Genomic DNA, 11,657 nt, shown 5'->3' with positions numbered 1-11,657 from the left:
CTTGCGTGGCATTTCTCGGACCCTCGCCCACCCCGAGAACTTGCGACCTTTGACCAGCCTCTCCCTGGTTGTTCGACGAGGCCCGAGAGATGCCCCCGTTAGGCCCCCCACGCTTCCATTGCGCCGGGACGGACGCTGCTGCTGCTACTGCGCGGGATGCTTATCGGACTCGGGTTCCCAGCGTACTCCCTCTTCCATCCTCTATACGGAACAAACCCAGACGGCTCGATGATACACAGACAGGATTTCATTTCTCGGGATAATTACATACAGGCACGGCGACCCAATGCCGCTCCCCCTCTTTACAGGAACCAGCGGAATTGCGGCGAGGACGGCCCGTCTCGCATGCGGTCCGTGGGGATATCCCGCGCCTGGAGCGTCACTCCATCCCGGCGGTCCCGGCGTTTGTTATCCAACCACATATACAGTCCCAGGAGACCGGCCAGGCAGGCTCCCACTGCGCCAAAGGCGGAGACGGTAATCAACGCCGGCATGTACTTAGGTGCGTCCTTGTCGAGAAACACGTTGCTGCTCACCAGCCCCATCAGGTTGGCCAACGGCACGCCGATGCTGGTCAACAGCACCCGGCGACCCTCATGCGCAATGTTGTTGTTGTACCAGGTGCTGAGGATCACCGAGGGGGCCGAGGTGCCCCAGGTCATCATGAAGGTCGCAAAGTAGGCCACCTGCAGCTGCTGGTGCACGTCGTTAATCGACGCGTAGATCATAAAGCCGGCAAACGTGAACAGAAAGCCAAGCACGATGAACGGGGACCGGAGACGGGTGTAGTCCGAGCAGAAGGCCAGCACCAACAGCATGACCGCCCCGGTCACGTTCGGGGCCACCGTGTAGAGATTGGTCTTGACGGTCGAGTAGCCCAGACGCGCCACAATCTGCGGCATGAAGAGGGCCACGCCCTGCAGGGGCACTCCGAGGCAGATTTCAATGCACAGGAAGACATAGGTGGTCGGGTGCTTGAAGATGGCCACTGCCTCGCGGAACCGGAACTGCTCGTTGACCACGGCACTGGAGTCCACCTGGATCCGGTGGAAGGCCAGCGCCTTCTCCTCCTCAGACAGAAAGCTCGCTTCGGCGGCACTCCGGGGAGGTACATGTACGCGAACACGGCGAAGATCACCGTCATGGCGCCCTCAATGATGAACAAATAGCGCCAGTTCGGTAGACTCGATCCCTGGATCTGGAACACGCCAAAGGCAATCAGCCCCGAGAAGGCATTGGCGATGTTGGACGCGGCGTAGAACACTGCCAGCCGACGGGCCAGCTCGCCTCGACGGTAGAAGGTGGTGAGGTAGTAGATGACCAGCGGGAAGAAGGCGGCTTCGGACATGCCCAGGAACCAGCGCAGGGCAAAGATGCCGCCGAAGTTGTTGGCTGCGGACGAGAGCAAGGTGAAGGAGCCAAAGGAGAACATCAGAATGGGCAGCACGCGCGCCGGGCTGAACTTCTTGCCAAGCATCGAGAAGGGCGGCGCAAAGACCACAAAGGGCACGAAGAAAATCGACAGCAGCAGATTGTACTGGTTCGGCTTGAAGTGCAGGTCTGCCGCGCCCAGGGGATTAGTATATCGGATTCTTGTTGCACCCGCGAGGAGGCATGCGTGATGTCCATGGGAGGTTGAGCTGGGAGCTTTCAGCCATACCTTCGGTCATTCCATCGGTCTTTGCATTACCCAAGTTCCCCTTGTCGAGGGCATTGAAGAGGTCTAGCATCTTTGGTCAGCGCTGCTTCAACCTGACTTCCCGTTCATCCCGCGACTTGGACACTTACACATCACCGCCAGGATGGGGAGCAGCCGCATGTCAAATCGCCGGCACAAGCGTCGCTCGGCCTTGTGGTCCACCACGCGGGTGACCTCATCGACCACCCCCGGGGCCGACGCATAACCCTGTAGCTTATTGGGCTCATCGACAGACCCCAGGGCGGCCGACTTGGCCGTGTCGTCCAGCGACGACTGATACGTGTGGTCCGGATTCATCTTGGAAGGGAGCGGGCGAGGAGGAGAGAGCAGGGATGAGGCGGAGGACGAGGCGAGGGCCACGGTATATGAACAGAATGCCCTCCTGGAAGTTCACGGACCATCGAAAGAGCGGAGAGAAGACGTGTTGCGAGGCGGCCATGTCTTATCAAGTCGCTGTAACGCGGGCATCCCTTGCCAGGCCACGAACCCACTTCCAGCTGCGATAAGAAGAACGTTGCATCTGGCTTTGCCGGGACGTCTCGCCCCCACGCAGCTTCTCCACACAAGCAGACCGGTCAAATGCTAAGCTAGCATCCACTCAGGGACGTGGAGGAGGAGGCGGTTGGATGGGGGGTTGGCGCCGATCCCGCCCTGGCCTCTGCCACGGACGGGTTGCATCCACGTCCGCCGCCAACGTATGGCTGGACCCACGACACTAGTTCTGGACTCATCGCTGGGCCAATGGACTGCTACTGCGCTTTGGGGTCAAGCTCGTCTGCCGCAGCCGAGGTCTACGCCGTTAGTGACCTTCGCTACATACACTACGCATAACCATGTCCTCCATATACTTCGTCCTTGGTACCTCCACCTGCGGATGGTCTTTCATGCCCCCTCGGATCTCATCCTGCTGGGCTGTTTTTCGAAGGGCTTCCGCTCCAAGGAATTTCCACAATCCTTCTCAATTGCAGCGAGCACCGAGTGATTCCGTGGCCCGGAGGAACAGCCGAAACCTTCCTATTGCGGCTGTCGACGAAATTGGGTTGCATCCTCGCCAACACCCCCCGCCATTCTCTGGTTTTTGGATTTCGGGATTGCTGTGTATGGGGATCATACATTTGCTCATCGTTGAATTGATCGCTATTGTTCTTCAGACCTCCTGTAACTAGTCGATCCGTGTCACGATCAATGATCCACGGCCCGCGCCACATCCCTCCCGGATCTCCGCATTTCCGCATTGGGATCCTGCCATCCCTTCATCGCCCACAGGAGCACAGCTCGTTCAATCCGTCAATTCAAGTCAATGCCGTGAACGTGAGAGCTCGTTCAGAGCCAGTGTAAAGCTGTCAGTTTGCATCCCATAGGAACTGCGTGCTCCGCGGCCGGACGGGAGTGCATCCCGCTGGTGCCAATAGTCACCATCGCACCAGGGCTTGTGTATACAGGGCCAGTCTCCTATCCCTGGGGCGTAGATCCTGTTCCCGGCATGGAACACCACCAGGTCGATCGACGGTAACAGCTCGGTGATTTGCTGGTCGGTCGCTTTCCAGATCTCAGTGTCCGCAACACGGATCACAAATACCTCCGTCGTCACCGTGGCCAGATTCTCCTGGTCGATGTCCAGAAGTGCCCAGGTGCATGCCTTTGCTGCGGCAGAGCTTCGCAACTGCGAATCACACCCCCGGCGCGGCTCCGGTGATGAGGGCAGTCTTCTGGTCCTGAAGCACGGATCTCATCGTTCACGGCGATAGTGCAGGTGGCGGTTGTTTGAAGCCAAAGTACGATCCAAGAACGACGGTGCACAGGAGGGGGAAATGCCCATCGGCCACGACCACAGCGATGTCATGACGGGATTTACCGGAGATACCCAGACGGAGTATACCCACCGACACGAGAGGCCAAATACCCCCGTACTTACTCCAATGCCCACCTTTTTATCCAATTTCGCCGGAACTTCTTCGATCGCCTGTCTTGATGCACTTAGAACGGACTGCGGATTGCGCTGATCTTGGTATTTTGCAGCCGTGTGGTTGACAGTTGCCTTGAGTACATGTCCGGCATGATGACTTGCAGAGCTCCGCTTGGGCCCTTGTTACGATCGGGATATTCCCTGCTTGTGGTGGTTGCATTGCTGGCATGGATGGCCAGCGCTCGACCATTGCACAGACGAGCGGTCGAGGATCGCTTCCACTGGGTTGGGATCTGGAGTGCCATGCCCCAGTTGGTCGAGCCGTCCAATCTCCCCCCAGTGCCTTTTGTATGTTGCAAATGAAGGTCCGATAGAGAGATCCCGATCACTCCCCATCCTCCTAACGCCCACTCTAGAATGGTGCCGCGGCGGTATTTAGCAACAGCACCATCCGCCAGACTATTCAGATTGCACTCGACGCACAGGATATCCGTCTCCGCGTGTCGAATGCCTTCGGCGTGAATGATTTGAGCATACCCAATGTGGCGTTGAGCCTCCCGGCGACACAGCAGGCGGGAACCAGCGCCCTGCAGGTCGGCTCCACAACCGACGTTTTGTTTAGTGGCATTCCGAGTATCATCATCCCCGCCGGGGGGCTGGCGGTCTCGGATCCTATTCAATTGGCCGTCGCCACCCAATCGGTTGTGATGATCGACATGTATCTTGCACACGGCCAAGAAGGGGTTTTGATTACCGGTCACCCAGGCTGCCGGCAGGAATCGCATCCTGCATGACAGTCTGGGTCCTAATGTCGTCAGTCGCATCGATCGGGATGTTCTTGCCCAACCCGGGGTGAAATATGCCATGCTTTTCGAGGGAGTGAACGACATTGACGTGGCAGACACGGACGTCCCGTCTCAAACGGAAATTGGAGACCAGCCCATCTTTGCCTATCGACAACTCGCAACGCGAATCCACGCTGCCGGTCTCCCTTTCTTTGGTGCGACCATTACGCCGTTTGGTTCCCCCTCGACCTCTGACTATGTTCAACCTTACTCGGAGGGGAGAGAGAAAGTACTCGACAGCGGATCAATGCCTTTAACCGAGAAAGTGGAGTTTTTGACCCGGTGCTGGATTTTGACCAGGTCCTGAGAGACGCCGAGGCCCCCGGGCAACTCCGGGCTCAATATGATTCAGGGGATCACCTTCATCCTAATGAAGCCGGCGATCAAGCGCTGGCGGATTACTTCCCACTGGACCTTTTCGTGGAGTGGGGCGCAACTTGAATCAGGACGGACAGGGGCACCGACGAACCGGTGGTAGAGAGATGGATGCCGGGCAGGCCATCCCACAAGGGGCATGTGTCTCTGGGTTTACTCTAGCGGATGGAAGGGGTTCCGTTGGTGGACCGTTTCTCTGATCTCGATTGAAATTACATTTTCCATGTTCTGGGAGGGCTTGCATATCTAACTGACCCCGAGTGGGTGATCAGCCGCGTCGTCGGAGGCGGTCGTTCACGCTTCTCTTCTTGAATGCACCGCTGTCGACCAGTGCCTGAGCGGATCCCGGCCCAAAGTCCGGCTCGCCACCCAAAGTACCGAAGATGTCACCAATGTAGTTGCGCGGCTTGATACCCTTGGCGAAAGTCGCGTCCCAGCCACGCAGGATGCCTTGGACCACCTGGATGCCGGCCCGGTAGATATTCTCCAACGCGGGCTCAAATCCACCCTGGTCCGAATACAGTAGATTGTACGTCGCGGAGGATCCGGGGTACGGACGGTCGAAGTCAGAGGCAGTGCGCATGACAATGATCCGAGCAAAGTCGGTCAGCTTGTGAGAAGAGGAACGGACGAGCACTTCCAGGGTGGCATTGTCTTCCTGCGCCGTGGAGCAGTAGTCACCCGTGCCATTGGTGAACAGTGTGGTCGTGTTCTCGAAGGCAGTTCCCAAAATGCTGCCGCTATAGTAGACGTCCGAGGTCGCGACGTCACACTCGACCACCCCGGGGGCCAAAGTCGCAGCATGGTACTCACTCGAATTGGCATAGTGCGCCCGGTAGACTTGGGCAGCGGCCGAGTCAGAAAACCGGGCGTGGCGGGCAAAGTCCGCCGCGATACTGCGCAGGTCCGCGTTGAGCTCGAAGACCTCGGTCCCGTAGATGCTGGTCGGGTACTGGTCCGGAAAGTCCGAGCCGAGGGGAATGTAGCCGGTCGAATAGGTCTGGGGGAGCTCGCGGATGTCAATTTCATACTGCAAGGCCACCTGGACCGCATAGCGAGCAAACATGGCCGAGCCAGTGGTGGCTCGCTTGGGGTTCACGCCCGCGATTCCTGCCACGAAGAAATAGGTTCGCGTGAGGTCGAACAGCGGCGAGAAGGCCACTGCAGAGACGGAGGTGGCCGCATTGATTTCCGATTCTCCGGTGATCATGTGGCAGACCTCATAGTCCTCGGTGCAGTGCACATCCGGATAGAGAGGCGACAAACCCGGGATAGTGATATTGTGTGCCAACAGGTTGAATTCCGGGATGTTCCACCATGCTTGCCCTTCCGGTTCAAACTGGATTGTGGGATCAATAGAGTGCTCGACAAAGATTTTTTCCCCAGCTCGGGCGACACACATACCATGGAGACGATGAACACCTTGGGCGCCATCTTATGGCCATGGGCGGAGGGCTCCTTCGCCGCGGCTTGCGCCCCGAAGGTGCTGCCCGCCAGCAATAGCGAGGCGACCAGACTCGGCAGGGATGGCATTTTGAGGGAAAATAGTGGTTGTGCTGTCCCTCGAATCTCCGCAGGCGTAGCCGTGTTTATATTTCCCTGGGGTCCATCCTGCAAGCTCGGTCCGTCGGGGGGTCCAGGAACGCGAGCACGCTATAGATCGGTCAAATTCTTCCAGTGGAGATCGGACGTGCCCAATGAAGGAACGATCCGCCCCCGTTTCCTCACAAGCTGGGGTCCATAGCGGCGAGTGCCTGGCTGATTGGCGTCGCGTCGGACCAGCTCCATGGACTCAGCCCCTGGAGAGAGAGGATAATGGGAGATTTGACCTGCGCATCGCGCGTTCACTGGCTCGTCGCAATCAGGAGTGGGACCTGGTTATCATCGATGCGGCTGTTATCGCGGGCGTCGCGTGCGTTAAGCGTCGGAGCGTACCGGGGGGATCCACCAGAGAGAAATTTCTTCGCAAACCCCAGAGGATGAGAGGCTGCACGGAAGATCTCGCCAAATCGCAGACAGCGGATGCCACCGGACCGCGAAGGGTCATATGCCAAGTTGATGGTGGCAGATTCATGGGATCGACCTCTCCGGCATAGACATTGCGGAGTATGCTAGGCTCAATCCGGGATTCAAAGGAGCAAGAATGACTAACCCTGCTCTGTCAAACTGCAAGCATGCTGCAATTTCCACGCCAATCACAATCACGGCATCTTTGTTGATTGCGGCCCTCGCGTGCGGAGGCGTTGGAGGGTCATTGGCAGCCTCAGGCCATCAGGGGCTCAGTCACGTGCTTGGTTGCGTGAACGGGTGGCCGAAGCTTACTCAGCGTGAGGCCACAGCCCACCAACAGCATGATCAACCCGTGATACACTCCCCACCCCGAGGCCGGAGATCTTGTTGAAAATCGCACGATGGGCTCGATCGATGCTATCGCAGAAGGGCTGGTCCTGGGTCGCCGCCTCTCCCCAGACGACAATGCAGTCAACCGTGCCCGATGACGCGCGGGGCTCAAGCCACCATGGCCAGACAGCGTGGGGCATGACGCATGTCAGGAGGGGCCCTGAGAAGCCCCAAGAAGCCCTGGGCCTTTCGTGGGACCGGAATCGACGATCCCAAGAGGGTTGTGCAATCCCAGTCTCGCAGGGATTCAACGTCATCCCCATGATGTCATTTTAATATATTGTTCTCTGCTGTACAGCCACCAGCAAAACCAGCAAACCAGCAAACCAGCAAACCAGCAAACCAGCAAACCAGCAAACCAGCCAACCAGCCAACCAGCCAAACTAGCAATTAAAACCACCGTCGGTTCCCACCTCCCCTAGGGACGTGCGACCCTCACAACCGCACTGATCGTGTCGCTACTGCTCTCTGGTTGTCCTCCGGTAAGTTGGCCCCCAGAGTGAAAAGTAGGCTACAGCCTCCCTGTCGTGCTTGACCAGCGTCGCTCATTCGTCTAGTATTTCACACACACCCCTCCCGCACCTCTTGCACCGCAAGTGTCTCGACCTTATCGATCTTATATCCGCCGTCATGCCATCCATGCACGATCGCATTCGGGAGGATCTCCTCAACAAAGAGCGTGCACTATGGACTGCACTCACCTCGGCCGACCCAGCCCCCGCAGTACAGAAACTGTGCAACCCGGAAGCCAACCTCATGTTCCCGCAGATGCCCATCTTGACTCTTGAGAACGAATCCGATTTCCATAATGCGCTCAAGCCCCCCTTCCATCGGTTTGACGGGTATCAGCTTGATGAAGTTCGGATCATCATCATTGATCTCATGGCGGGTGCTGTGACATACAAAGTCCGCGCGGTGAGGGGCCAGAAAGAGTACCGGGCCACCGGCTCAACCACATGGGGCCAAGGGTCAGATGGTGAATGGACAATTTTCTCGCACTCAGAAACACTGTTGTAGAGAGAGAGAGAGAGAGAGAGAGAGAGGAAGGAATCAGGGACACTGGATGGATGGACCAGTGAGCGTCTTATACTTGTGAACGGTAATATGATGTCAATGCATCACGAAATGATGAACTGGTCTACATACTTTCTTGTTATGCTGCCTGTATGATGCGATTGAATACCAATGGACAACATGGCCACACCCCCGTCTCTTGCTTGATCACAACCTCAGACTCGAACTGCGCGAGACATGTGGTGATCAGAATGATCGCCCGTGCAGACCCAGTTGGGACCGGCCATTCCGTAGCAGTAGCGCGAAAGGCCCCTTGGTGCTGATTGGTTATGCGGGTTTGTTTCGTGCACGGAGCGAGCACGGAGCGAGTGGACTAAAGGATTTCTCCCGACTCGCTTCCCAGCGGTAGTATTTTGTTTGGCATTAATCAGAAAAGAGACGTGCATGCATTGGTCGCCGCTAGCGCCTCTTCGATTCTGCAGAACGGAATCCGGGCCGGCGCCTGGTGCTGCCAAGGATGACGACGAATAAACCACAAGGGCCCCACGGAGGTGGAATAGTTCGATAACCTCGTTGGCTCGAGGATGGCTCCACAAAGAATCATATAGCCATTTTCATTCAGGTTATACTTAGATGTGCTGTATATCCCATTCGGAACTAGCATCCCCGTGGAGCCGAGCGGGGCCGAGCGGAGCCGAGACGGGCGCTGCTGCAAGAAATCCAGGACTTGTTGGGGTTGGACGGAGTAGTCAGCTCGAAAAATAAATGCCTACATATCCCCCAGGGCGCTTGCCGTCCAACTTCTGCCTGGCCGGAATGCCTGATACACAGCTGACGGCTGAGGCGCTCGCTTTCAGCGATCTTTTGTGTGGTCCATCGCTTTGACGTACTTCTGTTTGGCCTGAGAAGGGAGATAGCCCTTTCTCGCCAAGTCTTCCGGACGCAGGCCAGTCCTCATCCGGCGCTGGTCTACTCGGGCAGACCCACCACGGTTCCACAGATGGTGCCGTTGGGGGCAAATGCCGAGCCATCGCCTCGCCCGGCCGAGGAACCTTGAGTTTTCCTCCGGCCGGGGCTGTTGAATCAGTGGGCTTGGTGGTTGGGCCTGGATCTTTTTTGTAGACAACGAATGGCAGATCTGGACGGGCTGGTTGTGTCATATTTGGATCCGTGGCGGCGCTGGACGATTTTATATATTTTATATATCGTGTCCACCCTATTCCCCCGGCCCAACAACGGATCAAGTGTAAGGTGGATCGGATCAGCCATTCCAGCACACGGTATTGTTTGACGACCCCGATCCGACGCGTCCTCTCCGCCGGTGACTATCGAGACCTTCGTCATCTCGGCTGTGTCCTTGCTCTCGAGAAGATGGATCCTCCAAGCCCGCCTCACAACATCGTCATCGTGGGCGCGGGTATTGCCGGCATTGCCTGCGCGCTCGCCCTCTCTCACGAACTCTCACCATTCGTGCCGGGTCTCAAAATCACCGTTTATGAACGACATGATATCCTGTCGACATCGGGTGGCGCCATCAATCTGACCCCGGTCGCTCAGCGACATCTGGCGCTGCTGGGAGTCTTGGATGAGCTGGAGCGCATGGGGTCCGATGGTGGAGCCGAGGTGAATGCAGTCGAGCTCTTCTCGATGCGCTCCGGTCGCTCGCTTGGTTCGATCGACTTTGTTGATCATGATGGAAACGGCTTTGGTGGGTACAAGGGCCGCCGTGTGATGCGGATTGCCCTCTCCGTGGCCATGATGACGGTGGTCGAGAGGACGCCGCACATCAATATCATCTTCGGCAAGAAAGTGGTCGGCGGCGAAGAACTTGGCGACCAAGCCGTCGTCCATTTTCAGGACGGATCGGAGGCCATTGCCGATCTTGTTCTGGGCTGTGATGGGGCTCATTCGGCAGTTCGCAACCGCTGGGTTGATCCTGACAGCCCGTCTCAATACACGGGCATGTCTTTCCTCCAAGCCAATATCCCGTCGGACTCCTTGTCCTCTCCAATCCATTTTCAGTCCGCCGCCTTGAATATATCCCGTCATGGCTCGCTGTTGACGAGCTTTTGTGATCGGGACCGTGAGCAAATCTTTGCCGCCGCAATCGTGCAGTTTGATCAAGGCGAGTTGAGCTCGTACCGACTCGAGCCGGGCCAAGACTGGGCAACGCAGAATCGCATCCGTCGTGCTCTGCGCAGTGAGATGCGAGACCGCTTCTCCAAATCAGCGATGCCCTGCATTCGAGAAATGGTGAATAGCAGCGCGGATTGGATGCTCTATCCGGTCTATCAAGTCCGACCGGGAGGACAATGGTGTATGAACCGCGTCATTCTCCTTGGCGATGCAGCTCATGCGGTATGCCCCCTAGATACCAGACAACGGGCTAGACCTGCCTCCATCTACTAACGGTACACGTTAGATGCCCCCCGGGACGAATCGGCATCATATGCGTTAGATGATGCCATTCTCTTCGCGCGTATTCTAGCGCGCTACCGTTCAGAACCCTTGTCAGAGGTTTTCGATGTGTATGAGCGGCTCCGTCGCGATACGATCAACCGTGCCTTCAAAGAATCTCGCCGAATGTGGGATCGAAATCGCGACATGGGCCTGCTTGAATGTCGACTCACAGAGTGGATGACCCCCTTCTATCTTCGTAGCCACCGCGAGGAGCGAGAGTCTGCATGGGAGTTCGACGCTACCAAAATCATGCTCCCAACTCCAACCCCAAGTGAGGATCTGGTGACGCTGCATTCATTTCTGAAGGAGCATACCGTGTAGGCGAAAGAGGTTCTACGAATTTCCTTCAGTTAGTGGTGTTCAGCTGCGTTGCATGGGGCGTCGAATTGGGTTTGATTTGGTGGTATGATATCCTACAATAACTTGATTGCCTTGCCTTTTTGCACCCGGAGGGTGGTCAGGCAAGTGTTGCTGTTTTGATTTTGGGCTCTGAATTTGATTTGATTTGATTCGATATCATTTTGTTGGATCACAGCAGCCTTTCTCTAACCCGATGCTCTTCTTGACTCTATATCTGGTTGAATCATTTACAAATTCAAGAGATTCTGAGAGATATCGCACGGGTCCCTTTGTCGTTTTGTCACCAGAAGAGACCTTCGATGGCTTCAATTACTATGACCGTCACTGCTGTGAAAATTGTCCTTGATTCTGGAGTCTTTGGTAATTTGGTCTTCGCTGCCTAGCGGTTGTCTGCCTTTGCTCTAGCTCCTACGCGTCATTCGTTGTATGGAGGTTTCACACATGACAATACTGGTAACTGTAAACTACAGTAGCAGGGATATATACATATGGTTATTGTGGCACAATGTAATCTCATTTCACCTGCCCCTACATTCTTCACGACACACTTCTCGGCTAAATCACTTTGCGCAAGCTAGATATTGGCCGCCTCAAGTCC

General features: G+C 56.6%; 7 protein-coding genes across 7 annotated transcripts; 3 read left to right on the top strand and 4 right to left on the bottom strand.

Annotated features, from left to right (window-relative positions):
• Window positions 1-302: 302 nt before the first annotated feature.
• N7482_008019 (putative MFS transporter) lies at window positions 303-1,996 on the bottom strand (the record flags this gene model as incomplete). Its single annotated transcript, XM_056690143.1, is given in 4 exon segments — window positions 303-1,098; window positions 1,113-1,560; window positions 1,661-1,723; window positions 1,789-1,996. 4 exon segments carry the CDS (start codon window positions 1,994-1,996, stop codon window positions 303-305), a joined length of 1,515 nt encoding a protein of 504 aa, XP_056539908.1.
• A 1,000-nt stretch (window positions 1,997-2,996) lies between these two features.
• Window positions 2,997-3,432, bottom strand: N7482_008018 (uncharacterized protein; the record flags this gene model as incomplete). The annotated part of the gene is given in 2 exon segments (XM_056690142.1): window positions 2,997-3,362; window positions 3,376-3,432. 2 exon segments carry the CDS (start codon window positions 3,430-3,432, stop codon window positions 2,997-2,999), a joined length of 423 nt encoding a protein of 140 aa, XP_056539907.1.
• Window positions 3,433-3,758: 326 nt separating this feature from the next.
• Window positions 3,759-4,891, top strand: N7482_008017 (uncharacterized protein; the record flags this gene model as incomplete). Its single annotated transcript, XM_056690141.1, is given in 4 exon segments — window positions 3,759-3,953; window positions 4,022-4,348; window positions 4,371-4,679; window positions 4,691-4,891. The coding sequence occupies 4 exon segments, from the start codon at window positions 3,759-3,761 to the stop codon at window positions 4,889-4,891; spliced, it is 1,032 nt and encodes a 343-aa protein (XP_056539906.1).
• Window positions 4,892-5,093: 202 nt separating this feature from the next.
• N7482_008016 (purine-nucleoside phosphorylase) lies at window positions 5,094-6,358 on the bottom strand (the record flags this gene model as incomplete). Its single annotated transcript, XM_056690140.1, has 2 exons — window positions 5,094-6,164; window positions 6,230-6,358. The coding sequence occupies 2 exons, from the start codon at window positions 6,356-6,358 to the stop codon at window positions 5,094-5,096; spliced, it is 1,200 nt and encodes a 399-aa protein (XP_056539905.1).
• Window positions 6,359-7,143: 785 nt separating this feature from the next.
• Window positions 7,144-7,365, bottom strand: N7482_008015 (uncharacterized protein; the record flags this gene model as incomplete). The annotated part of the gene is made up of 1 exon (XM_056690139.1): window positions 7,144-7,365. The coding sequence occupies one exon, from the start codon at window positions 7,363-7,365 to the stop codon at window positions 7,144-7,146; it is 222 nt and encodes a 73-aa protein (XP_056539904.1).
• A 490-nt stretch (window positions 7,366-7,855) lies between these two features.
• N7482_008014 (nuclear transport factor 2 family protein) lies at window positions 7,856-8,242 on the top strand (the record flags this gene model as incomplete). The annotated part of the gene is made up of 1 exon (XM_056690138.1): window positions 7,856-8,242. One exon carries the CDS (start codon window positions 7,856-7,858, stop codon window positions 8,240-8,242), a length of 387 nt encoding a protein of 128 aa, XP_056539903.1.
• Window positions 8,243-9,610: 1,368 nt separating this feature from the next.
• Window positions 9,611-11,020, top strand: N7482_008013 (FAD-dependent oxidoreductase; the record flags this gene model as incomplete). The annotated part of the gene is made up of 2 exons (XM_056690137.1): window positions 9,611-10,556; window positions 10,662-11,020. 2 exons carry the CDS (start codon window positions 9,611-9,613, stop codon window positions 11,018-11,020), a joined length of 1,305 nt encoding a protein of 434 aa, XP_056539902.1.
• Window positions 11,021-11,657: the final 637 nt, after the last annotated feature.

Source organism: Penicillium canariense, assembly GCF_028826845.1.
Source record: "Penicillium canariense strain IBT 26290 chromosome Unknown utg000006l_segment0_segment0, whole genome shotgun sequence".
In the NCBI taxonomy this organism is placed as follows: domain Eukaryota; kingdom Fungi; phylum Ascomycota; class Eurotiomycetes; order Eurotiales; family Aspergillaceae; genus Penicillium; species Penicillium canariense.
Note: the sequence above shows the minus strand (reverse complement) of the source record. Positions and strands in the feature narration are given on the sequence as shown.